General features: G+C 40.2%; 1 protein-coding gene across 3 annotated transcripts in view; it reads right to left on the bottom strand.

The window, feature by feature from the left end:
• The window catches only part of WDR26 (WD repeat domain 26), a 37,737-nt gene extending 10,972 nt beyond the window's left edge, over positions 1–26,765 (bottom strand). For 2 of the 3 annotated variants that reach the window (XR_009450212.1, XM_059677272.1), the window contains exons 1-12: positions 26,016–26,765; positions 24,146–24,245; positions 23,942–24,046; positions 17,992–18,128; positions 14,400–14,497; positions 12,744–12,900; positions 9,457–9,595; positions 5,457–5,597; positions 2,645–2,764; positions 1,172–1,317; positions 583–661; positions 170–299 (exon numbers count right to left, since the gene is read on the bottom strand). Coding sequence is in view for 2 of the 3 variants with exons in the window: in XM_059677272.1 (XP_059533255.1) it covers positions 170–299; positions 583–661; positions 1,172–1,317; positions 2,645–2,764; positions 5,457–5,597; positions 9,457–9,595; positions 12,744–12,900; positions 14,400–14,497; positions 17,992–18,128; positions 23,942–24,046; positions 24,146–24,245; positions 26,016–26,410 (1,747 nt within the window). In the remaining variant the exon portion in view is untranslated. The remainder of the gene's footprint in view (positions 1–169; positions 300–582; positions 662–1,171; positions 1,318–2,644; positions 2,765–5,456; positions 5,598–9,456; positions 9,596–12,743; positions 12,901–14,399; positions 14,498–17,991; positions 18,129–23,941; positions 24,047–24,145; positions 24,246–26,015) is intronic. The other variant, XM_059677273.1, reaches the window with a different exon arrangement.
• Between the last annotated feature and the right edge of the window lie 676 nt (positions 26,766–27,441).

Here is a 27,441-nt window from a genome sequence, read left to right as displayed (position 1 = left end):
GTCATTCCAAAAAAGGAGAAATTAACAGTGTACTGGAAAAATAACTCCTACAACTTTAAATTTAACATCTGAACTTGCTTGGAGACATGCCCACCTTCACATATTGAAAAAATTATAGAACTTTAAACCCACCAATACGTGTGAAAGGACAGTGACACAAATGATTTACCTTCACTGCCACTAGCGATGAAGTCTTCATTATGGCCTCCAAAACATGAATGAATTGTATAAAACCCTTGTGTAACACCTTGATACTTTCTTACTAAAACTCTGTCTTGCAAGTCCCATAAATGAACTCCCTGTAGACAAAAGAGAATACAGGTATTTATTTCTACCAACTCAAAAAAGAGTTTTAAAAAATCATCTGTGAATACCCCTTTCCCTAATGGAACATTTTCATTTTCTATTTATGTAAAATGCCAATGTTCTGACAAATTTAGAGTTGATTCTATGCACTTAGGATCAAACACATGCAGTATAATTTAATAAGTGGTATAAATATTTGTTTATATTTATAATAAAAATCACAATTAAAATTAGAACTAAGATAAATTTTTCTGGGAATCATATTAACTAACTTACCTGAGTTGCTACATTTAACAAAGCTAATCGGCCATTCTTTGAAATAGTAAAAGACATAATGGGATGATCTTCTTGTACTCTGTAAGCAGAAAACAATTTGTCAAAAGCAACATACTAGGAATCAAGGCATTCAAATTATTAAAATGTAAAATGTTCTAGTTTAATATCACACCTTTGTCTGTATCATTATTACAAGAAATATAATTTGAGTTAAGGATTATTCAGCATTACCTGACCATCAAACCAAATCACCACGGAATTAACTAACACCAAATCCATAAAAACTCTTCTAAAGAGCGAGTTCAACTACACATTTAAAAAAATGTATCTTTATTGATTTCAGAGAGGAAGGGAGAGGGAGAGAGAGAGAGAAACATCAATGAGAACCATCGATTGGCTGCCTCCTGCACACCCCCCACTGGGGACCAAGCCCCCCAACCCAGGCATGTGCCCCTGACCAGAATTGAACCCAGGACTCTTCAGTCCGCAGGCCTACGCTCTATCCACTGAGCCAAACTGGCCAGGGCTCAACTACACATTTAAATATAAACCAGATAATTGTTATTCAATGAATACAAAAAATAGTTACATGTTCCTATCTGTAAGGTCCTCGAAGTTATATCCTCGAATTCGCTGGTGTGTATCTGATGCCAGAACAGTCTTCCCGTCACTCAAGCACCAAAGGCATTGCACTCTCACACCTTCCCAGGAGTCAAGGAGATTGCCATCTAAATCCTGAGCAGGAGAAAAGGACAATGACCTTGGTCATTACAAATAAACCACCACCACTCAGAAAGCAAACAAAGAAACAAAGCAATTCCTTATTTTTCTGTAATAAGATTGTCTATTAAATGTTTTTAATCATGAAAATCTGAACACAAGTCAAATTTCATTACACTGCAACCAAAGCGGGGGGGGGGCGAGCATCTCTGCCAATCTGTCCTCCCTTCAAAAACCCTGCACACAGATCAACACAAAGAAAGAAAGAATTCCTAAGCTCCAAGTAAATGTCTCACTATTAGAAAACAATTCAAACATTCCTTTAAAATTCACAATACCGGGAGGGGTCTGTCCTATCATATTCAGAAGTTGAGACATGTAAAGATTACCAACACTGTAATTACAGTTATAAAACTTAGGAATATGTTATGTCATTTTTTAAAATTATGTCACCAAATTTGTAACGTGCTCTAAAGATCAAGGTTTTTGAATATTAAAAGCACTAAGAGGCACTTCACAGATTTGGGAACTACCACTATACAAAGTAACGCGTCCTCAAGGTTTAGACACAAACTTAGTAAAACAAATTTTAAACATTTTACTAAACTCATGGGCTACACTTTGCACAAACACTTAAAATAGTTAAAACAAGGTCTTCATATAGTATATTTTAATTTTTAAAAATACATTTTTATTGATTTTAGAGAGGAAAGGAGAGGGAAAGAGCGAGAAACATCAATGAGAGAGAATCATCGACTAGCTGCCTCCTGCATGCCCCCCAATGGGGATCGAACCCGTAAACCCAGGCATGTGATGTGCCCTGACTGAGAATTGAACGGGCAACCTCCTGGTGCATGGGATGTCACTCAGCCAACTGAGCTACACTGGCCAGGCCATATATTATCTATGTACATAAATGCCTAAGAGACTGAATGACCGGTCGCTACGACGTGCACTGGCCACCAGGGGGCAGACACTCAACACAGGAGCTGCCCCCTGGTGGCCAGTGCACTCCCTCGGCATGAGTGCCGCTCAGCTGACCGAGGGGTACCAGATACAGGGCTCCCGGCATAGCCGGGAGACTGCAGCAGAGCGGCAGCGAGTGGTGTGGTGGCAGGCACAGCGGGGCGAGATGAGTAGGAATGGCAGGCAGGAGCGGCAGGCGGCACTAGACTGTTGGTTTCGCCCAATCCCCGCAGGCCACGCCGAGGGACCCCACTGGTGCACGAATCTGTGCACCGGGCTTCTAATATTTTATAAAAATCAAGTGAATTTTTCTTTAAACAGAACGAAGTTTGCTTTCAAACAAGCAGGCATTTGAAAGGGCAAACTAAATACTCACACACTGATAGAACTGCCCACGCTGACCTCCAGTGACAAAGCGTTTCCCATCTGGATTCCAAGCCACACTTGTTAAACTGTCTTCATGTGATTGGCTCATTTTTGTCCTTAGCTCTCCCGTCTACAAAGAAAGAAAGCTGTTAATAGGGCCTTCAAGATACCCCAGTAAAGGGAACGTGTACAGAAAAAAAGATACTAACTGGGATATCTGGTTAGTCTTCTTACATTGGCCTTATGCAAAATGCTTACAGCACTTACAAGAGAAACTAAAGACTTGAAGAAAAAGCCAGGAGTTGAACAATGCCTGGCACCAGTGACCCCAAGAATAGCTATGCTGAGATAAACTCCAATAAAATTCTCATCTGAAATCAATTACATTCACAGATTAAAACATGTAATCTTTCCCAAGTAAGAGGAAAAGTGTAACACTATACACCTATTCCTTCTGAGTTTCCACGACTTCTCAGGCCACATTTTATTTTAAATATTCCTCAGAAACATTAGTAATAGGTAGAAAAACTGTGTCCTTTAGGCCAAGGGTGTTAAATTTCATATTCAAGATGCTCAAAATGTAGTAGGGAAATGGGAAAAGAGAAATGAAAATTATTTTTCTGATATCTAACTTTATTTCAACTAAAAGTAACAGAAAAGAGAGAAGAATTTCTGTACTATTTATCAATAGCCATTCTAAAGCATTCCCAGCTAATAAGCAAGGCTACTTAGTGGTTACAACCTTCAGATAGCCTCCTGTTATTTTCTCTAAGTTATTCAACTTAGAAGGTAGACACATACCATTTAATCTAGTCTTGATTCCATTTTGTTCATGGATTAGAAACAGGATCTGAGAGAGAATAGCTGCCCTTGGTATAATTAAAAGTACATGGGCATAACTTTCCTGTGAGAAATGGGTAATCAAAAGTAAAAAAAAAAAAAAGAGTGAAAACAAAGTGTATGATCAGGAAATGGGGGCACAAAAATAGAAAACCAGATGTCTCCCTTACACTGAAAAAAATATTCAGCAATCTTAAATCCTTCCCCCATATTGTTAACTGCTCTCACCTATTTATTTTTGGGTTGGCTGATATAAATGGCTAAAATAGAAGTTTAGAAGCACAAATACACATGCAAGAGCTAAACCCTCGGCATTTTCTATCCAGGAATATGTTAATACACTAGGTTCTGAAATGGCCTTTTCTTCTATTATGTTCAGGATAGTGAGTATATGAGGCTATTAATTTGGAACCTACCTAAAAACCTAACGGAACAATTTGAAAACTGACTAAAAAAGACCACCCTTTTAGAACAAGTATGTAAAGTCATGCACAGTTAAGCTAAAAATAGTTTAACTATCCAGAAATTAAAAAACTGACTGAAAGGAAGACTAAACAGGTACTGTAAGTTAAGAGTCTCGATTACAGGATTATGACTACATTCCCCTTCTTTTGAGAGAGGGAAAAAAGCTTTAATGGGAAAAACTGTTATCGTTTAGGTCAGATTCCCTTCAAACCTATTTTATTGAGAAAGCCATATATTCTATTTTGTGCTTTGCATCCCCCCCCCCCCAACTCAACCCCAAATACAATACTGGTTTGATAAAAATGGCATAAAGACACTTTGGGAATGATTTGGGATTTTAAATTATGAAATGAGTATTAGATAACAGAGAACTACAGTAAATGTTCTTTGATAAGATAATGGCCCTTGATTACATAGGAGAATGTTAATTTTTTTTTTTTTTTGAGATACGTGCTAAGTATATAGGTGTAAAATATATCTAATTTACCTTGACATGTTGTGAATATGAATATGTGTAATGTGTATGTATGCGTATTTGTATGTATGTATCGCACACACAAATGTTCACAACCACTGAATCTAGAATGGTGGGCATGTGCGCAATCATTGGGCTCTTCTTTCAACTTGTCTTAATGTTTGAAAATTTCTTTAATAAAAAGCTGGTGCTGAAACTTCAGTAAATGACTGAGCAATAAGAAAATTTTACTGATATAATAGCAGGATTAAAATTATGGCATATCATCTTTAGGTACATCTTAGTATCAGTTTGTCCTCTATCTTTATTTGAGTCATTTCCATGCAGCTTAATCTTCACTGTCTTGGTAAAAATCAACTTACTTATAAAGTTCCCCAGACTCAAAAGCATTCCTAGAAATTTATACTTTCATACTCAAATCATAGCCTAGGAATTAAAAAACCAAAAAAAAAAAAAAAAATCACCGAATCAATCAACATAGCAAAGGAAGTTTTTAATAACTGTAGGTAATGGAGTGAACTTAATGCTGAGTTTATCTAAAATGGGCCCTGGATAAAGTTCATGTGTTCATTTAGAAACAGTAATAAAGCCCTTAATAGTAAGTACTAAAACATCATTTAAGTTTACTAAACTAAATAAAGAATAAAATATAGGGAGGGAGATGGTGTGGTTGCCATTAGAATAAAAAATCTGATTCAATGCTGATGTCTTCACACTTGAAAGATAAGTTTTGTGTACAATTATGAAAACTACGAAATATAAAATCTTTTTGGAGATACAAAGTACCATAGTAAATAGCAAGACTTCTATAGTACAGCATTCCTGAAAATACTTATTGACCATTCTTCCAAAAACTCAATTGTACTTAGCATAATATTTAAATTTGTATAATTTCTGGACCCTTGGGTTCCATTTGAAGAATTTCCTTTTGTAAGAGGCACATTATGGTAATTTTGGTTGAATGGCTCTGTTCCATATAATGAAAATGTGCAGTATGACTATGCTTTACTTAAAAGCTACACCACGGATGGAACTTGCTCACTTGTACATTCCAAAGCCAAAGCTCAGAGCAGTCATCTGGGCCACAAGCAACAAGATAGTTGTCATCTGGACTCCATGCAATGTAAGAAACGCCATAAGCATGTCCTTCTAATGTTTTAAGCAGTTTTAACAGGTGTGTGTCCTAGGAGGAAAAATAGACAGCTTAGTTAACTTCCATCCTTAAAGTACTGTTTCGTGGGCATGAGAATTTATATAGCTACAAAGATATACTTTGATAATATAATCTGAGGAAGTGCACAATTTCACCCCAACTGAAGCTCTGACAAGCTCGCTTCAGAAAGACCTGTTCATGCTGCAGCATCTTTAAGCATCTACTTTACACAAGACACTGGTGCTAGACGGAAACATAGAGATGACACAGACAATGCTCTTGGGGGCTTTCAAGGAAACGAAAAACAGGTAGGAGTAGGAAGTGCTACCTCTTACTTATTTTTTAAAACAGCTTTATTGAGATATAACATATACCTAAAATTCATCACCCCCAAAAAGAAACTAATATTCATTAGCAGTCATTCACCATTCCTCTTCCCTTGGCAACTGCACTTTCTCTATGGATTTGCCTATTCTGAGCATTTGGTGTAAATGGATCATACATGTGGTCTTCTGTAATTGGCTTCTTTAACTTGGCATGGCTGTAGAATGTATCAGTGTCTTATTTTTTTAAATTGTTGAATGATATTTCCACTTTATGGATGTGCCATACTTCGTTTATTCACTCATCAGTTGATGAACATTGGAATTGTTTCTACTTTTTGACTATTATGAATAATGCTGCTACCACTATGTATGAGTTTCTGTACAGACCTATGTTTTTACTTCTCTTGGGCAGCTTATCTAAGAGTGGAATTCCAGTATTATACACAACTCCATGATTAATATTCTGAGGAACTGCCAAACTGTTTTCCAAATGTTTGTACTATTATTTTACATTCCCACCAGCAGAGCTACCACTTTGGTGGTAATCAATATTAGCACTGTTCACAAACAGTGTCTCATTTAATCCTCGTAACTCTGAAAGGTAAGTATTCTCCTCCCCCTCCATTTAGAGAGGGTAGGACTTGCCTCTGTTGACAAGCAGGGATTTGAACCTGGGTAGCCTGACTCTAAACAACTTGACACTCTTGGGTTGTGCAGGATGAATTGTAGAGAGCAAACATGGAAGTGGCAAGTGACAAGCATGACATCTTTATTTTAGGGTAAATTTTATCCTGTGAGTGAAGAGCCATTACGATTTTTTAGGTGTGGAGTACAGAGATGATATTTGGCTTTAGGAAGAGAACTCACACAACAATGTAGAAGACGAATCAGAATGAAGGGACACAGGATAAGGACGCCCTTCACAAGCCAATGCAACAGCCAGAGTGAAGACAAGAAACGAGGTCCTAAATGAACACAGCCGGGAGTGAAAGAGGCCAGATCAAATTATTCTCGGGACATAAAACTGATAGAACAGAGCGAGATAGGAAATGTTCAAGGACAACCTCCAAATTTCTGTCTTAGGAGATATTGCTGGATGTGGACAGGAAACAGAGGTAGGAATTTAACCAGAGTTGGTAAAAGGCAGTAAGTTTCAGACTTTGGTCTAAAGTTGAAAAAAAAAAAAGAGGATATTAATACTATATTCTCACAAGAACAGTCTCTCTATACTAATCTACCCAAAGCAGAAATACCATGTTCATGGAATTCACTTAATTTTGCTTAGATTTTGACAGGGGGAATGGGCAAGACTACTGTTTTTAGGGGCAAAGGTAAGAAAACCCGTTAAAAGAAAGTAGGCAGTGGGATCACAGCAATTCAATCTTAAGGTTCTCTAAGATTTTTTTTTTTTAAAGCCATTAAAAATATGTACGCAAAAAGATCACCAATTTTCTCACAAATTTTTCAAATAGTATTTGGCATAACAAAATACCATCATACCAAACTAAAACCATAACATCTCAGATCGGAATGTAAGCATTAACTCTACATTTCCCAACTAATATGGCCACAAAAGCCCTTCACATGTAACATCTATTAACATTCTGCACAACCAGAACTCGGACAAAAGCACTCTGGAAATCACTGGCAAGGAAGTCTAAATTCCTTAGCGAAGTATACAAGCGCCTTCTTCATCTGGCTGCTCCTGAATCCATTAACCTCACTTACTGGTCTACGAAATCTCTTCCCCAGAACTGCCCAAATGCTCTGCCATGTTTTCTTTCATCCAAGGGCCAGTGGTAACTAGCTTTGCCTAAGTAATTATTTACTTCTTCTTCACCTGAGATTTACATGCCTTACTTTCCAAACAAACGTGGCTCTCACACACTGCTGCGAGGAGAAAACATAATAAAGCACGGTTTTGATATTCTTGCTCTCTTTTCAGACATCTGAGAATAACTGCTGAATGAACATACAACTCTTAAGAGTAGTATTCAAAGGCCATGGTTGGATCCCAAACTATTTTCCTACCCTTACTTCCCACTCTATGCCTTACGCATGCTCTTCTCTTATTTGGGGGTGAGGTAAAGTCCCCCTCTTTCTAGCATGCCCTGTTCCTGTCTCTCCCTGTGTTATGCACAGCAAGGCTCACAGGAGGTGCTCTACCTGGGAAGCTCGTGTGCTCTCATAAAACGTGATGTATGTTGTGTGATACTTATTTCAGTGTTAATTTCCTTTCCTAAACTCTAGGTCCCTGAGCTCTCCAAGGAGTCAATCAGGAATAGAAGCAGGGATCCTTGAACATAAATGAGAGGAAAAGCACATCTTTATTTTTATGAACCATGGGCTAAAATTCCGTATTTCCTTCAATCTTAAATGTAGGTAATTAACAAGGTACAGTGTTAGTTATTATATTAGGCAGCATATTAGTACACTGTTAATAAAAATCTCAAATATTTTCACATCATTACAGTTGTTGCAGAAATATCAAAATACTATTTATGCTCACTACTTCAAAATTTTGGTAGTTATTAGGTCTGCTGTTACAATGTTATTCAATATATTAATAAACAAGCAATGTATTATTATACTGTATCTGTATGATTTTGATAACTCTGTTTCACTATAATTGGGTTTCCTTAGTAATTAGTATGTAACATATACTTGGGCTTCCTATGTGTTTTGGTCTATGTATTTAAAAGCATTGTTCTCAGAGGGGCTCCCAGGGTCATGGGAATGGCAGAGGAGCACATGGTACAACAAGAAGGAAAGAACACCTGCTTCAGGGCAAAGACTAGCTCTTATTTACTTTCCTCATGCACAGCATGTTCCAGATACACAAGAACTGACTTGATGTATGGCCTCAGATTTGAATCTCTTATGTTAAAAATACTTCCTTCTATGGATCCTTTTCTCTATTTTTCAACATCGGAGTCCAAAATCTTTATCCTGGGCTAATATATTCTAATTCTAAATTTTTAAAAAAGATCATTCACTTTATGATTTTAGGTGAAGGACTGCTAACCAAATACATTTCCTTAACCTATCTGGAGCCATGAACGTCTCTGATTGCTTGATAAATGTCCAAGTGGCTGAAAGAAATGGAAATACTTATTTCAACAAATCTGTAGGTCACCTGGTTACACACAACGACAAATAGGGTTTTAACTACAATAAAAATGACATTAAGAGCAGGTCTGGAATAAGAACATTCCTGGATTTGAGTCTAACTCTTCCATTTACTAGCTGTGAGAGCCTGGACATTTAGCCTGTGAATCAGTTTTCTCATTTAAAGAAAGGAGATGTTTGTATCTCAGAGAGTTATTCAGAGGAGTAAATTAATGCACACACAGACTTAGTACAATCACTCGCATATCACACTCAACAATTTTGATAATTTTTATACCCATGGTCTAGACAACACAGAAAGAGGTAAGACATGACAGAGATGACAAAAGCGGTTCTTGCAAAATACTATTTGTATGTCATACTTTAAACATGTACTCAATTAGACTTAAAACAATCTCTCTCTGCAATCTAAACACTCATACTAGAGTACATACCGGATCAACTTGCCATAGGATAACTGTTGTATCTTTTGATCCTGTTGCTAGTTTAGTGCCATCGTTAGAGAATTTACAGAACCACACTTCATTACAATGCTCCGTAAGGATCTGCTGAGTGTAACATGGGAACTGCCTCCTAAAACAAATAAGTCCACAAATAATTATTCTTTCAAAATCGATTAATCATAATGACAAAGGTTAAACAACTGATAAAACTTCTTTGGAGATCAAAAACTTTAAAATAAAGTATGAATGCATTTGTAAACCTTAACAATCAAGTTTACAGTGATTTGTCAAAAAAGGCGGTATTATACATTAGTCAAAGCAATCTTAGGGGAAACCAGTAACCCAAAATCTGGTTCAATTTACAATTTATTCTTTTTAAGAGACATCTAAAATCAGAGTAGCAAAATATTTTTAGAAAGGACTGATGCACAATCAAAATTATAGGGCACAGAGCTAAACCCCAAGGACAGATGAAGTCAGGGGAACAAATAGAATAACAAAAACCTGATTAAAGCTGGACAGACCTGAGATAAAAGTAATACAATAAAGCAGACCAAAGAATAGCCCCAAGCTCCCCCATGCGCTCATTCTGATGCATCAGCAAATTAAAAACGCACCTGGAAAGCTGCTGAATATTCTGCTGAAATGCTCCCAAGATTCTCACCCACAGGACAAAGATAAACCCCTCCCAACAAAGACCTGCTGCGGGTTTGCTCTATAGCAGGAGTCACCAACTGGCGGTCCGCGAGGTGCTCCACAGCACAGCACACCCATGCCCCTTCTTGGGCATGAACTTTCTACTTCCTCCTAAAATCTAAGGGTTCTCAGAGCCTTGCAGTCAGGGGAGCAGTGGGCAGTGGCAGTTCGTCCCGGGCAAATCCCTTGGTCCTGCCTCCAAAGCCCCCTTTTCTCTGACTTCCCGGTGGGCTAACCACAGCCCGGCCTCGGCTCTCCTGTTGTTTCTTCTACCCTAAGTCCTTCCTTTGTTTCACTGTCCCCAGCTCTCACAAACACCCTCTCAAAATAAATAAGTACGAATTACAGGCACACATCATCCAGTCTACTGACAATAGTTACATTTGAATGTCACTAAAATGGTAAACTGTCACTATTTTATTGTTACTTAATCTTTTAAAAGACTAATAGCCCCCTGTTTATTAAAAGGCTAATTTTGGATGTATACAAGTGATATTTACCTATGTATTCAAATAAATTTAAGATTTAAGATGGTGTCAAAAATATCAGTACCTTCCCAAATAAAACTGAATGTAGCATTTCAATCAAACTGAACCTTAGCATTTTAAGTTTCTATAAAATATTACATAATACTTTACTTAAAAATTAGTATTTGTAAAGCAATCTGTGGAGACATCCTTCCATTGATTGCTGCTGAAAAAACCCACCAAGTCAATAAAAAACAACACAACCCTATTCTTTACCGGTCAAATTTAACAAAAAATACGTATACATTAACTGTGAAAAATGTAAATAATGTACAATCTAATGAAAACTTTTAAGTGCTGATTAGGATATTTTAAAAAGTTGTAATTTAGCCCCAGCCAGTTTGGTCAGTGGATAGAGCATCGGCCTGTGGACCAAAGGGTCCCGGGTTTGATTCTGGTCAAGGTACATACCTTGGTTGCAGACTCCTCTGCAACCCCGGCCTTGGTTGGGACTCATGCAGGAGGCAACCAATCGATGTTTCTCTCTGTCTTTCCCTCTCTCTTCCACTCTCTCCAAAAGATAAATGGAAAAATATCCTTGGGTGAGGATTAAAAAATAAAAGTTATAATTTACTTTATCATAATCAATTTTCTATTCTCCAGAAAGAACAGCCGGTATTTCATTTCAATGCTAAGATTTAGCTTGTGAAAATATAGTTTCTGGTGTCAATGCTAAAATATAGTTTCTAAAAAGGAGTAAAGTAGATAATAAGAAACATCGACTTTTCTTTTGAAGACCAAATATCTTCTATCATTTACTTTCAAAGGTACTGGTATAGAAGTTAAAACACTTAGGAAAAATGTAGGTCACACTCTCATAGATTTCAGTTTCCAAACAGGAAGGCAATCTCTTAACCTGCTGACACCTTTGAATCATAAAGTCTGCCATAAATAACTTTCAGTGTATTGCACCAACAATGAACTCAAGAACCAAAAAAAGATTTGGGTTCAAAACTGCCTTAATTTTTACATTGGTCTCAAATTCCCTAAAGGAGCTATGAAATAAGAAACCATACAGCCTTTTAATCTATTATCTCCTCCAATCTCTATTCAATTTAAATGAAAGACTTACCAAATCAAAGAATAATCTTAAAGAGTAAAAAGGGATAAAGGAAAAGGCTCTTTATTTTCTTTTAGAACATTTAAGACATGCACCAAGTAATTACCTACTACTTTAAGATAAATAACACTTGAAATTTAAAAACAGTAGCACAAATAAATTATTTTTTATTGCAACTAGGGAGATGAGGTGAGAACTCACCTACACGTGAAAGTAGCTTATGCATACCTAAAAAATTATCGTAAATCACAGTGCATATGTGTAAGTTTGAGAGTTATTCCGAAGTTCCGAAGTTCTCCAAAGCCCTCACACTATGTATTTCTGTCCTTCCTGTCACGTTCCTTCCAGTTCTTCGGTGCTGTCGGCAGAAGAGACCGCCCACACGCACTTGCCGCTGTTCCTACTTGGTCCCCCAGACCCAAATAAATCATTTCCTTCCTGGAGTTTGAAAGATTTCACAATTTGGTGTTTTTTTCAGTATCTTAAAAATTAAAAGCTACATTTTCATTTTGGAGTTTACTAAAATAGTAGGGACAGGGAGTCAATATTGTTAGTCTAACCATTTTTAGCAGAACTTTCATTAGAAAAAAGCATTTTGGGGCAGGAAATAATTTGGGCCAAAGTTAAAATAGCCATAATGTCCAGAAAAAGAGCCATTAAGAGATCTCTGGCATCCAAGGACACCAAGCACTTGGACCCTGGCATCCTTACACAATATTCCTTACAAGCCCTTACAAAAACGGCCAGATAGAGAAAACGACCAGCCACGGTTTTCCAGCTTCAGGTCTCAAGGGTGGCTTCCTGTACATAAACATATACAGATTTTTCTTACATTTCGACTTCAGTAGTTCTAGCTTTACTTATGAACAGATGCTAAATCAGACATGAATTGTTTTATAGCTACAGGATAAAACTAAAAAAGGAAACATCTTATTAAAGTTCAAATTGAGCTTGTAAAATGTTAGCCTACTTCAGAATTTACGTTTTCCTCTTACCTGCTACAAACATGATCTATAAGCAGAGACACAGAATCTAGATTATTATCAAGTTTGGTATTGTGATATAGGCACCGATCCCTCTGTAGTTCCACCGCCTGCCGCAGGAGAGTCTGTAAACGCCGTGGGGGAAGCATCACTGATGGTGGTAAATACGCTTTAAATAGAAGATATTTTTAAAAAGAGAAAATTAAAAAACAAAAAACAGGATAAACTTTTATATAAGACAGTTACTTATCTGCTGCTGCACTTGCCCCCACCCTAATAATATTGTTCTTAAATAGAGCAGTTCTGGGTTATGAAACATGAGCTGTATGAATATTTATTTGTCTGTAGATGTGTTGCCACTAGAATGGAAGATACTTGAACAGGAGGGCTTTAATATGTGGATCTTCTAAACAACAACAAAAAAATCAATAAAAAAGAAAAGCGCGGTCTGGCAGGTGTGGCTCAGTGGTTGATAGTCGACCTATGAACCAGGAGGTCATGGTTCAATTCCTGGTCAGGGCACATGCCCCGATTACAGGCTCGATCCCCAATAGGGGGTGTGCAGGAGGCAGCTGATCAATGATTCTCATCATCAATGTTTCTATTGCTCTTTCCCTCTCCATTCCTCTCTGAAATCAATATAAATACTAAAAAAAATAAGTTAAAAAAAAAAGAAAAAGGCAGTAACAATGAAAACAAAATTAAAGCCGAAACCGGTTTGGCTCAGTGGATAGAGCGTTGGCCTATGGACTGAAAGGTCCCGAGTTCGATTCCGGTCAAGGGCATGTACCTGGGTTGCGGGCACATCCCCAGTGGGAGATGTGCAGGAGGCAGCTGATCGATGTTTCTCTCTCATCGATGTTTCTAACTCTCTATCTCTCTCCCTTCCTCTCTGTAAAAAATCAATAAAATATATTAAAAAAAACAACAAAACAAAACAAAATTAAAGATGATGTGTGAGAGGGAGACTATGCATCACCAGAAGTATAAGAAAAATCTCCAGTTAACAAAGAACAAGTCAAAATCCTACAACAAGCCAAATTCTAGTTGCTTCTAATGCCAATGAAAATTCAAGGAATAACTGGTATCTTGATACTGACACCAATCTATTCTGATCCTTTAATGTCTTATACCTCCCAGTCACATTGTTTTCTGATTCTCAGAATCTCTGTTCTCAGATCAACATGAAATATAAAGAATAACATGACTTAAGCAGAGGGAAAGGTCTTTTATATAAAGATGTGGCAAAATGAAACTCCTACCCTAAATTGGAAGCCACAGAACAGAGCTCGCTAAGGGGAGGGTAAGACAATTTACAGAAGAAATCTGGGCCTTATTATTGAAAAGACAATATTTACAACACTCATGGTTTACATATATTTTTTGCCTAACCACAGCACTTTTCCCACAAACAAAATCTTATGGGGAGCATCGCTACATAAAACAAATAAAAGGGGAACTGCCTGGGACCAGCACCCTCTCACTGACTGTGGAGGTTAGCTTCTTAGACTTCATGGTTAAAGGGTCTCTTGGTGGACCTCCCCACCACCTTTCCCTAAATAACCACTCAGTAAGAGTGTGTCCAGCACAAGCCCTTCTAACTGGCTCACAACAGCTACTTCTCATCTAAGAACAAATACAGAGACACCAACAAATTAAGACTCTTACTTTGAAGTTTGTCCAACAGTTTCGATCGGGAAGCTGTTCCTTTGCCTTCCCATTCTGCTTTTGCACGCAGGTCTTCTGCATGGCTACACATCAGATACCTAAAAACACGACAGGGAAAGAACCAAATAGCAAGTCCTTTTCTCTGGATTAAAAAGAATTGAAAAATACTGATTCTACTCAAGATAGCTAGTTCTTACTAAGAAATATTTATTAAGAATAAACTTCTGGAGTGGACCCAATTCATTAATACAACCTGGCATCTGGATATAATTAAAAAAATGTAACATAAAAGAAGTAGCTAAATACATGTAATTGTTATATTATCTATGAACATATTCTTATATATATATTGTAATTGTTATCTATATATAGCTCTTATTGTGTGCCAGCCTCTGTTCTAAGCACTCAACATCTATTATTACTTCATTTAATGCGCATAACCATCCTGTATGAAGTATACCCTATTATTCTAGTTTTATAAATGAGGAATTGAAGACAAAGAGTTTAAGTCACTGACTTAGGGTCAAGTTAAGAGGCAAAGTAGGAATATGAATCCAGACACTCTAGCTGTAGAACTTGCTCTTAACCACCATGCTAACTTAACAGCTTTCACTAGTAATACAAAACAAAACCTTAAAAGTTATATTAAGTTAATTAAACAAAACAACATACCTTTAAGAGATTATCATAAACGTCACTCAAGAAATGGTATAATTGGACAACCATCCTTGTGTCATCCTGTGAAAGGTACTGCGATCCCAAAGCAGGAAATTTGGGAACTGCTTTCTTACTATCTGTGCCGAAGGAGGCATAAACGCTAAAGTTCATGGACTCTGGAGAATACATGAGGGCCCCCTGCTGGAAGTGTGACCCTGACCTGGTTCTGGCTCTTCTCAGAAGAACGGGCTTTAAAAGTAAAAGAAGTGAAGGCATTATTCAAACATGGAGATTAGACCTGGCAAGTAACTCTCCTGCTATTTTTTGTCTGTTCTCAGACAAGTCTGTTCTTCTCACTTGTAAAGAGGGTATGAAACAAGGCAGTAAGGATTAAGTGAGATGGAGTATGAGCATATGAGGTACTCGGTCCACTTCCTGGTATACACGTAGAGCTTAATAAATGATAATACAAGTACCAGAAACCTGTCAGTTAACCCAAGTATCACCTCCTCCTTTTCTTAACTGAATAAAGCATATTGCACTTAGCATTTAAATCAATTAACAGCCTTTCACCCAACAACAGAACTACTTGTTCTCTTGCTATTTAGTATATAGAGCCTTAGCTGATGAGAACTTAATTTTAAAAAAATAGTATGAAAAAAAAATAGTATGAGTAGTTAGATTTAAGCTGAATACTGCAAAAATTTGGTTTCTAAAATAACCTTTTGGGAGTAAAATTTATTATCAATAATTCTGAGAAAATAATTTACTTTTTAAATTTTGCAAAAATAACCTACAATGGTTTCTGCGCCCTTTTGAAAATATTACACCTTAAGGTTTCAAAGGAAGTCACATGTATAACTGAAAACACTGGACTGAGTTCTGATGTCAGTTCCACATCTTGTCACCTCTAGGCCATTTACTTATGTGCAGTAGTCTAGGGACAAACTTGATGAAGCTCCCTGCAGAATAAGACCGCTGTGATGAAAGTATATGCACTACTGCCAGAGCAGAAAAGAAAGCCCACCATGTGAATGCCACTTAGGTGACACAGAAATCAGACACCTCTGAAAGAGGTAATCCGCATAAAGTAATGTGTCAGCTGCAATACTGAAAAATCCAGCAGAACTGACTATTTCAAGATGTAGTAGTGGGTCAAGACCAATGATTTTGAAATCAGCCAAACCAGGCTTTGAATCTTGGCTGACTTACTAGCTGTATCTTGGGCTGCTTGCTTCACCTGAGGCTTAGTTTCCGTATCTGCAAAAACCCTAAAGTGAACCCTGTATACCTTAGGGCCTATCTTTTTGTATTTGAAAACTCATGTGTCAGATATTGCTCTAGATGAGGGGTGGGGAACCCTTTTTCTGCCCAGGGCCATTTGGATATTTATAACATCGTTTGCTTAATATAAATTTATGTTGCTATGAAAAAAGCTCCTAGATTCATTGAATTTCGAGTCCCACCTGCGGTTGAATGGCCAGACCAAATGATTTCACGGGCCTTATATGGCTTGAGGGCCGGACATTCCCCACCCTGTTCTAGATGCAAGGGGCCCTATCATATAATGAAAAATGCTATAAAGAAAAATAAATTAAAAACAGAGTGATGTGACAGAGAATGCCTAGTGGGTGGTCTCAGGAGTGGATATTTGGGTTGGGACCTGAGCTAACTATGCAGAGATTAGGGGAAGAGCTTTTAAGATACAGGGAATAGGCAGTAGATGCCTTCACGTTAGTGTCACTACAGTAATGAACCAGGGAAAAGAGGGCAGGAAAGGATCCGGGCCCTTGTGGGCCTGGGCAGTTCTTGCGTTTTAAGCATGCTAGAAAGCCAGTGGACCGTTTTAAGAAAGGAGAGAAATGGTTAATGCATGGTTTTGCTTATGTGTTTCTATGGCTGCTGTGCGAAATACGCATTAAGGGAGGGAGAGGCGCTTATGGCTTAACTAGGGTAGAAATTGTGGAGGTGAAAAGAAACGGACAAACCTGGGATGTTTTAGAGTTAGGCCCTCTCCTAGCTTCTTTCCCTCCAGTCTCCCGGGCCGTTACCTTTGCCGTCCTCTCTCCTAAGCTCCAGTGCCCTTCTTCTGCCTCTATAACTTGTTTCCTGAGCTTATGCAGCCCAGCTGGTTCACTTCTACTACCTCTAGAATTTTCTCAACAAATTTTCTCTTATAACTTTTTTTTTTTTTTTAAAGCAAGAATGAGGCTTAAGTTTTTTGTCTGAGCAAGTGGGTAAAAGGTCTTACCATTTACTGAGATGAGGAACAGGTCAGTGAGAGTGAAGTGGGTAGGTGGGCAACTGGAATCAAGAGTTTTGTTTTGAACATTTAACTGAGGCACCTATTAGCCAAACGGAGACTGTCAAGTAGGCCATTAGATATGTACGCTGGGAGTTCAGATGAAAGGTGAATTTAAGAGCCACCGGCAGATTGATGGTCTGTGAAGGCATGGTACAAAATGAGGTTACCTTGGGAGAGTGTTTAAGCAGAACAGAAAGGAGGTCCAGAACCAGGCCTTTGGGCACGCTAACTTTTAAAGGATTGACATGAAAATAACATGAGATTGTACACATGAAGTGCTTAGCAAGGACCTGGTAAATGGTAAGTGTACATTAAGAAAATATACGCATCAATTCTGGAAACTTCATTGCTTATTAGTTTTGTAGAAGATTCTGAAATGGCCTTTCACGGGCAATCCATATTTCTTCTTCCTTTTACCCACTTAAGTATTTCTCTATTCTAATATGGAAAGCTTCCTAGCAGGACAAAAAAGAGTACATCTCTAAGTGACTCTATCCAGGTTAGTGTTACCTAAGAATTTAGCAATATTCAGATCTTGGAAAAATGTGAGAGATGTAACTTTGAAAGCTGACCGTGATAAAAGTAGCAGCCCCTCCACCAAGCTGGAGTCTAAGAGGGAGGCCTCCTTACCCACTAAGAACATGGATGCGCTCTGTATTGTATTTCAGTGGCGTCAATTCACAGCGTAGAACTTGAAGGGCCTCCAGGACCTTGCCATCCTCCAGGTACTCCAGGTACTTCTGCTGCAGCAGCAAGAACTTCATCCTCTGACATGACAGAAAGCAGCAGTCAGGGGAAAAAAGTTGACGGAAGGTTCAGAAAATGTTTGTGCCTAAACAGAACAGTAGAAACCATTCTACTACGCCCTTTGACAATAACTTTTTAAAAAGCTTTAATATGACTCAAAATATTTGGGTTTAATCGAGTTACAGTATATTAAATGTGACTGTGCTCAATTTCATGTCTTAACACAACAGTTTTGAATAATCTCAAATCAGATACGATCATTAATGACATCGAAACAGGAAAGAATGAATTCTGCCCTCAAAACATTCACCTAGAATTTTATTTCTTCTATAAAAATTTAGAACTATTTACAGCACTCTAAATTTTCTTTTTAAAAAAAGTCTGGGACTTTTATAATGGGCAGTGGGAACATTTTAGGGAACAAGTTTTGGAAAAAAACACAGAAAATTCCATTAGTAAAGAGATTACTTAAAATCCACAAGGTGAAAGAAGGACTAAGTAGACCAGAAAGCAGACCTGGAGACATGAGGTAGAAGTTGCAAAGTGTCAGATTTTGGCTTATCAAAAGTAAGAAGAGCTGCCCAGCAAATGGACTAAAGGTTGGTGTGCACAGTACCGAGTTTCCTAGGACTCAAGTGGACAAGCATAAGCCTGATGGGACTCACTCTAAAGACAATAAAGGTTCAACTCAAAGGTTTTTAAGAAGATTCAATATTTGTATTAGTGGGTTGGTAACAGTCTGATCACTGATACACATAACTATGAAGCACAGACAATTATCAGCTCTTTCCCCTTAAAGGATAAACCATTTCCAACTTATGAAATACTTCCACATTTAGTTTTGTTTTTCCCCCCTGAAATGTGCTGGGCTTTAGTATTTTCTAATGTCCCTTTACTATATTATTTTAACTGGAAAGTAACTTGAAAATCTTAGCAGCTTTTTGCTAGAGCAAAGAGAGATTTATGAATATCAAGTTTGGAATTTCTTTTAAACCTTAAACCTAATTTAGGACACTGCCTAGAGGGACTTTCATTATATCTGCTACCTGGGGAGCTTGAAGCCAACTGATGTACACAGAGAACCTTGTTAGTAGATAGGAAGTGTTAGTTATACTTAGAGAATCCAAGAAATAGTGGTAAAAATCTCAAATCCACTTACTTTAAAAAGCATTTACTGCTTACTTTAAACACATTAAAATATACTGCTCTCAAAAGATGGTTTGAAGAAATTATCATTTATATATGGAATTAAGAGCATCATATAACTGCTCTACAAGATTTCCTATTAGGGAGTATTTAGAAGAAAGGCATAACCTACCAGTTTATAAAAATGACTTCTACAGAAAATAAATAAAAACAAACCCTCTCATATAGATTAGGCACACATTTAAATACATCTTTTATAACATACATTGCTTATGCTCGGTAATAATCTAATCTTAAAACTATAGCTAAAGAACAATAGGAAAAATTCCAACTATGAGATAAGCTCCTATAACTCTAGAAAAATTACACTTACCAAATTTTACACAAAGTTACACTGACTAGCCAAAACCGGTTTGGCTCACTGGATAGAGCGTCGGCCTGCGGACTGAAAGGTCCCAGGTTCGATTCCGGTCAAGGGCATGTACCTGGGTTGCGGGCACATCCCCGGTGGGAGATGTGCAGGAGGCGGCTGATCGATGTTTCTCTCTCATCGATGTTTCTAACTCTCTATCTCTCTCCCTTCCTCTCTGTAAAAAAATCAATAAAATATATTTTTTTTAAAAAAAAAGTTACACTGACTAAATGAGCATTTCAAAAACAGATGTTTCCAAGATGCTCTAAAAATTGTTGCTGTACATGCAACTGTAAGTTTACTTTTATATATCAAATTAAAAAATACTTTGAAGTCCATCAGGTGACAAAAAACAAAAACAGAAGACTAAATAAAACAGAACAATCTAAAAATCAAAACATATTTGAATTTCATTCTGGATATTCTCACCATTTTATCCTTTTAAAAACACTTCAACTCTTTATGAAGAGTTCGTCTATTTCCATTTATCAGTATACTGGTAAAAGTTTCATATCACATAGTGTTTTTGATTCAAATTTGAGAATCATATTTTGTTACAGAATTTTTAAATTTAAATGCCACATGGAGCTGGCCAGAATTTGCATTTCATTTCTTCACTAAATTTTCTTAACAACTGGGAATTTGGGGGAAATTTTTTTTTAATTTAGGGCAAATTTTTAACTTATTTATTTATTGGGTATCAATCATTACGTCCTATGCACACCCCTCTGCCATTCCAATGTGTGTAGGGACAGTGTCCCAAGTGCTGTTTCCCCCTTATTTTCCCCACCAAGATCCTGCTAGAACATGTTATTCTCTTTCCATGGGCAGAGGAGGAGAGGAGAGGAGAGGAAGGCAAGAGAAGCCAATATAAACACGTTTTTCTGTACACAGGGAATGCTATAAAAGCAGAGCAAGAACATTTCTCTATGAGTCATTTTACCCAGATTAAGACAAAGAATATCCTGAAACTGGTATCAAATCTTGGTGGTGCACATGGCAGAGAACATGCTGCTGGCTAAGCACAGGAAGATGTGGCTGAGAGAGAAAGTACTTATTCTACCTAAAATCAAGCATCTGATGCACATGATAAGGATGGCGAGTAAAACTGTGTTTTACTTCCCAAAATTTAAGGCACAAAAATGCAAATATAGTTTCAAGAAAATAAATACCTTTCAAAAATGATGTTAAATTATTTACTAAAAATGTTTTAAAAAGAAGGCAAAACTCAAGTTTGCTGAAATGTGGGGTCAGGGCTTTACTCATGGTTTTTTAAAAGACTACGTGCTTCTTAAATGAAGAAGGAAAGAAAAGAAGAGAAAGTGAACTCTCTTTTCTGTTTCCCCAACTCCTAATTTTTTAGATTATTTCTGGTGTCTGATAACTTTGCGGCATCTTTGGGTCCAGCAGTGTCTCTTTCTCTTGCTATCTAACATCAACTTGACATTGGTCAGTGAATAGGACAGCTTGAAAGATAGTTTCACATAGTAAATCTGGCTGTTGCCTACTCAATATTTGTATTGGTTTATCCTTTCCTCCCATATAATTACACTGAACTCAACGTGGGGGGGGGGGGGGGAGAACTCAAAAGTTACGATACACAGGAAGTGTGTTTATCAAGAACAGCCTCTTAGCCAACTTAGTAGTGGTTCTGACTAACTCTGAAACAAGGTTTTAACCAAGTTATATCAATTAAATGACTCAGAGGAAAGGGGAAATGAATTATATTTAAACCATGGCTCTCAAAACTCCTCCCTATTTGACTTTAAAATATACTACTTCATTTTTGCGCATTAATATTTGAACAGTTTTGTTAAGCATTTCAATTATATTGAAAAATAAAGAATCAAACACATTTAGACATATAGGAGTTTTTTTATGTTATTGACCTCAAATACCCACCCCAATTCCTCAGACATGGCTAAGCATATTTGAACCCAAACTAAAAAAAATGTTGATTCATGAGCTCAGCTTCCAGAAAATCCAGAGCAAATTCTGCTATTTCTGGTATTATTTGACTGGAAACCATTTAAAAATATGGGGAGTAGGGAAAGGGAGGTGCGCAGGGGAAAGTGGAGAGTGATCAGGTCAATAGAAACATTCAGGTTTAAAAAGTAAAATACAATTTTAGTCTAGACTAAGTCATCAAGTGTGTCTGACTATACAGTTAAAATAATTATGTTAAAAAAAAAAAAGCACCCACCAAATAGTTGTCTTCTAAGACATTACTACAAACTTATGCTTACGTTAGATTATCTTCTGGAGAAGGAGGGGGAGAGGAGTAAACCTAAACATACTTAGAAAGGTGAAAAAAAATGCTGAACTGCATTTTTAAAAGCAATTGATTCATCAATGCTTAAAGTAAGATAAAAACTGGAACCCCTTTCTTTGTATAAATACCTAAACAGTTTGATGGCGTGAGGCTCAGCCAGAGATTTAATCTTCATCTTTTATTAGATCCTAGAATGTTCTATAGACTGAACAGGCTGTAAAAAGAAAGGATTCCTCCTTATTATCTAAAACTACCTTTATTCAGTTAACATGTTGCTTCTAATGAAGGTTTCTAATGAGATACAATAATAATCTAAATCCAATACAGAAGTCTCAAATTACTATAAAAACTTAAGAAAAAGAGGAAGTGAGCCTATTCAAATTTTTACTACTAAATTACAGATACAATTTGGGTGAAGCTTAAAAAAGGAAAGCAATCCTCCAAGAAATCACATCCTATTTTAAAATAGTCCATGGGCAAGTTCGTTACTGTCACCATATAAGCATTGCTAGCTTGTCTGATGGGAAAAGAACCCCGATTCTTATTTTGGCTTTAAATGCCTTGATTTTATTTTAGGGTCACCTTCCACCCCACCAGAGCTAACAATTTATGAAAAGCTGGCCAGTTAAAATATGCTTAGGTGTTTTTCTTTTTAAAACTCCAAACACACTAATTGGGGAAAATTTAGTCACTGGAAAATTTGTAATCCTTTTGAATATAGATGTTTGTTTATTTTAACTTCTGTGTTTTCATTTTAAAAATTGACCATGGAATTGATTATTCCATGAGTTAATTAATAATCAACCACCTGATTCAATAACAGCAAGTTAAAATTGTTAGTATTTTAAATACTTAGTAAGAGAAAAAAAGATAATCAATTTAAATGAACCAGTATTTGTTCATATTTGTTTGCACCTTTAATTCACCTAAAGGCCATTCTCTAGGATTATATAATTGTGTAAAATCACATGAAGAATTTGAAAACTTTTGTAATTAAGATTTGTTTTTAAAACCCCAAAAAACAAAAACAGGAGACTCTGTTAGGTTTACAGACAAAGGCAGAAAGATCAATGTTTGACCCAATTAAAAAAAAAAATCAGAAGTAACACTCATTTACTAATATTTAACAAACAGCTGGTTTCCTTACTTCACTTCCTATTCACCCTTGTCCCTCCCCCACCAGACAGGAAATTGCTTCTGACAACAAATCAATCAGCTAGAAGCCAAAAAGCCAGCAGGAAGAGGCCAGGCAGCTGATTCTTCATGGTTTCCAATCACAAGCACTTAGAAAAAACTGTATCTCCTCCTCTCTCTCAGCAATATCTACTGAAGAGGTGAAGCCTATCAGTATAAAAGATTCACTGAGATTTATGAGAGAGGCTACCCGGGCAACTACTCAATTGATCTTGTTGGGGAAATAAGGCCAGGCCAGGAAGCAGAGCCCAATGGTCAAACACACATACAAACCCTCACAGAGTCATACTTATTATACAGACTTTGACACTGTCAATTCACACAACTGGAATGCAAGCATGGGAAATGGTGAGCACACCAATAGAGCTGGGTTGAATGAACTATAATTATAATTGCCAAAGATGAAAAAAAATTAGTGTCAGCTACTTAAGGCCCATAGACATACAAACACCCAAATACATTCTTTACCAGCACATTCAGTATTTTTAATAATCTAAAAGTATAATTTATCCTTGATTCTAGAAGTACAGAACTCCTATGAAACAGCACTATAAGCATGATCTTTCAATATAATTTTGTATTGAGCGTAATTTGTAAATTAGGTTCAAAAGACACACTTATTATACATGATTTTAAAAACAGAGTTCAAACTTTAACAAATCATAAACACTCATCTTAGTTTATAAACTTAATTATATGAAATTTAATTCTTTTTAGGCCTTATCTTTTATAAGAGGCAGAAGCCTAGAGTTATCAATAACCTATTAAAATAAGCATAAATGTGAAACTAAGAACAAAAGTGTATTTACCACAATTATTCCCAACAACGTTTGAGAGATTTCAAGTGCGCCTCTTACCACAATAGCATGAGGAGAATGCACTAAAGGCTTTAGTTCATTCAGGTCATTTTCTGCCTGCAAAAATTGGTATAAGAGAAAAACAGAAATGTCACAACCTGCAGGTCAGATATGTAATTTTAGCAGCAGTCACACAGCTCTATGGCCCTACTTTACCTTCTCCCAGTCTCCTTCCATGACATGATTTCGGAATTTGGTGGCAGAAGGATGTTCTAAACGACATCCTGACTCTTGCATGAGGAGATCAACAGTCTGGCTGCAGGAGAGATACAGTGTAAAAACGACCTGACCAAGTTCAGGTTTACTCTTCCAAACAAGCGAATGTCTATGAAAACAGTTGCCAACGTTTTTAAACTAATCTCAGGAAGAAAAAAGAAAGAAAGAGCTTTCATGGGCTTGGCTAAACCAACTTGATTTTTAAACTGCCACCTTGGTTTCTATCTAGTTAAGTTAAAAGCCTTCCTGAAACCAGAATCAAAGTAAGTTCTTTCTATTCTGCCATTTAATGCCTCAAAAGTTTAAATGAAGTATAAAATTCCTCAAAACATGTTGTAACCAATTGGTTAAATAAATGGAAAAAAACAAACATACACACACAAAACAGGATCTCCCTAACCCTGTTACATTTCGTAAGATAAAAAAAATGTTAGCTCCATACAAGGTGATAGCGATGACTTGCCATTAGGGGGGAGAGTCTTACATCCAGACATGTTTGCATAGAAATTCTAGTAGGTCAGTCTTTAAAATGGAAATAAATCCAGCCTCAAAAATCATCCCCTTTCTCTCTATCCTAAAAATAGCCAATTTACTATGGTGTGGGTTCCAAACAGTCACGAGGTATTTCCTCCTGCTGCTGTCAGCTTGCTTCTGGTCTCAGTAAGACGTGGTTAGCGCTTACAAAGCCTATTTTCATACTAATTCCTTTTCCTTCGGGCAAAGAAGTGAAATCTTCCTCTCTCTCTCTTTGAAAGCATAAAAGACTCATCAAAAGTGGCCGGGATATTTTGACACCTAAGAACCTTCCTTTATCAGTTCTTACATGTTTGTTTATGTTTCAATGTTTTCTTACTCAGCCCAGTTATTTTTCAGCTAAACAGTGCCATCAGCCATCTGCCCGAGAACCAAAATACTTCTGTCACCTTAGAAAAGTGCCCCTTCCCCCTCCCCAGAGCCAATGTGGACCCAACACGACCACACGGGCTGCCCCGGGGCGTGTTTCAATGGCCAGCCGCTGGGAGCTGGAAAGGCTGTGGCCTGTTCCCCCTTCCTCTGCCTGGGGCTCCTCGGCACCCCCAAGCCGACCTCCCCCCTTGGTTTTTCTTTGTGCACACACGGTGGTTTGGGGCCAAGGTCGCCGCCCCCCAGAAGGCCGCCTCAACTGCACTGGAAAATAAACGGTTCACCAGGTCGGATGCCCCTTCCAGAGGCAGCCGGCTCTCGGCAGTCCATCGGGGTTCCGGTCGAGCCAGGGGCAGGCCCCCGGGACACACACACCCAGCCCCGGCGGGGCCCCTGCCTGACACCCGCGCGGCCTCCCCTCCAGGACTCCCCTCCGAGGCGTCCCCCCTCCCCCCCAGGATCCCAGCCCCTCGTTCCCAGAAACACTTGTAGGCGACGGCCTCTCCTGATTGGTGGCCGGCCCGGGCTGTCTGTCACGGCCGGGGGGTGGGGTGGGGGTGGGGGCAGGCGTCCCACAAAGATGCCTCTGAGATGGACGCAAAACAAACCCTCCGAGGTTCATTCTTTCCACCGGCCCCCCCTCCCCTCCCCTCCCCTCCCCCGCCGCACACGGACACACACCCCGCAAGTCCTTACTGACCATCGGGCCCGGAAGGTGTGCGGGGAGGGGAGACCCCTTGGTCTCTACGCCCCCTTCCCCGATCCCCCCCAATCGGATGGACGGTGCCCCCCATGTCCCCTCCGGGCAGCTCCCCGCCTCGGGCCGGGCCAGTCCGAGCCGCGTCCTCCGGGCTCCCGGGCCCCCGCCCCCGGTCTGTCCCCGCGTCTGTCCGCACCGGAGACTTACTTGAGCCCCAGGCCGTTCAGGTGCTGCCCGATGAGCCGAATGACGTCCTCGTCCGACTGGGACAGCCGCTTCTTCTTCTTGAGGCTGCTGCCCAGGTCCGGGGTGGCCAGAGCCGCGGCGGCGGTGGCGACGGCGGAGGCGGAGGCGGCGGCGGCGACGGCCCCGCCGGGGACCCCGTTATTGACACTCAGGCTGTTGCTATTGTTGCCGGCGGCGGAGGGGGCGGCGGGCAGGAGCCCATTGGCGTGGGCCAGGTCCCCCGCGGACGACGACGACGACGACGGGGACGACTCCCCGTTCTGGGCCGACAGGCAGGCGAGTTCCTGGGTCTGTCCCGGGCCCCCGCCGCCCCCGCCGCCGCCGCCTCCTCCTCCTCCTGCCCCGTTGGCCTGCATGATGCTGCCGCTGACCAGGCTGTGGCCGCTACTCCGCTGGGGGGCGGCGGCGGCGGGAGGGGCGGCCGGGGGGAGTCCCACCACTACCACCACGGAGGAGGAGGAGGACGACGAGGACGAGGACGAGGACGGCGGGGAGAGGCCTGCGCGGCTCGCCGAGGCCCCGGGCTCTCCTGCCCCCTCCGCCGCCGAGGCTCGGGGTTTCTTCCGCGGGGGCGGGGAGGCTCCGCCGGTGTCCGAGTCGGAGGAGGAGGAAGCGGAGGCCAGAGTTTCCTCGCCGAGAGAGGCCGTGGTGGGAAGCCGGGGGGGCGAGGCGGGCGCGGGGAGGCGGGGGCGGGCGGGGGTCGGGGTGCGGGGCCGGGCGGGGGTCGGGGGGGGGGAGGAGGGGCGAGGGGCGAGGAGGAGGAGGAGGAGGAGGAGGGGGAGAAGGAGGATCCGGGCCCTTTCCCCCCCCCCTCCCGGAGGCAGCTCGGGGTGCGCGGCCCGGGGGTCGCGGCGGGGCGGCGGCGGGGGGGGCGCCGCTGGGCTGGGCCCGGGCGGCGGGCGGGCGGGCGGGCGGCGGCGGCGGGCGGCAGCGAGGCAGCTGCCGCCTCTGTGCTCGGCTCCGCGGCGCTCCGCTCCCCGGTGTGTTGATTCTTCCCCCAGCTGCTGCCTAATGGAGTCCAGGCGCTGGCGTCACAGGAAATGCCTATACTGCCCTCCTCACTCACTTCCGGTGGCAGGTATGGAACCTATAGGGGGCCTGTCACCCGGCACGTGCGCCCGGCGGCGGGGCCGTGAGGGGCGGGGTGCCCGAGGGCGGCGGGGCGCGACCCCGACCCTGACCCCGGCCCCGGCCCCGGCCCGACCTCCGCGGGGCGGCCTCGGGGCGGAGGGAGCCGGTCCCGCCCTCAGGCCGGAGGCGCCCCGGGGCCGCGGCCGCGCGCGTGGGGGCGTGTGGACCCCGTGCGACCCGGAGGCGTCAGGCGCGGGGAGCGGGCTGCGGAGGGGGTCGCGCCGGTGGCGAGGGGCGGCCACCAAGTCCAGGCGCC

Source organism: Myotis daubentonii, chromosome 20 (assembly GCF_963259705.1).
Source record: "Myotis daubentonii chromosome 20, mMyoDau2.1, whole genome shotgun sequence".
NCBI classification, from domain to species: Eukaryota; Metazoa; Chordata; class Mammalia; order Chiroptera; family Vespertilionidae; genus Myotis; species Myotis daubentonii.
This window is presented reverse-complemented; position numbering and strand designations above follow the sequence as displayed.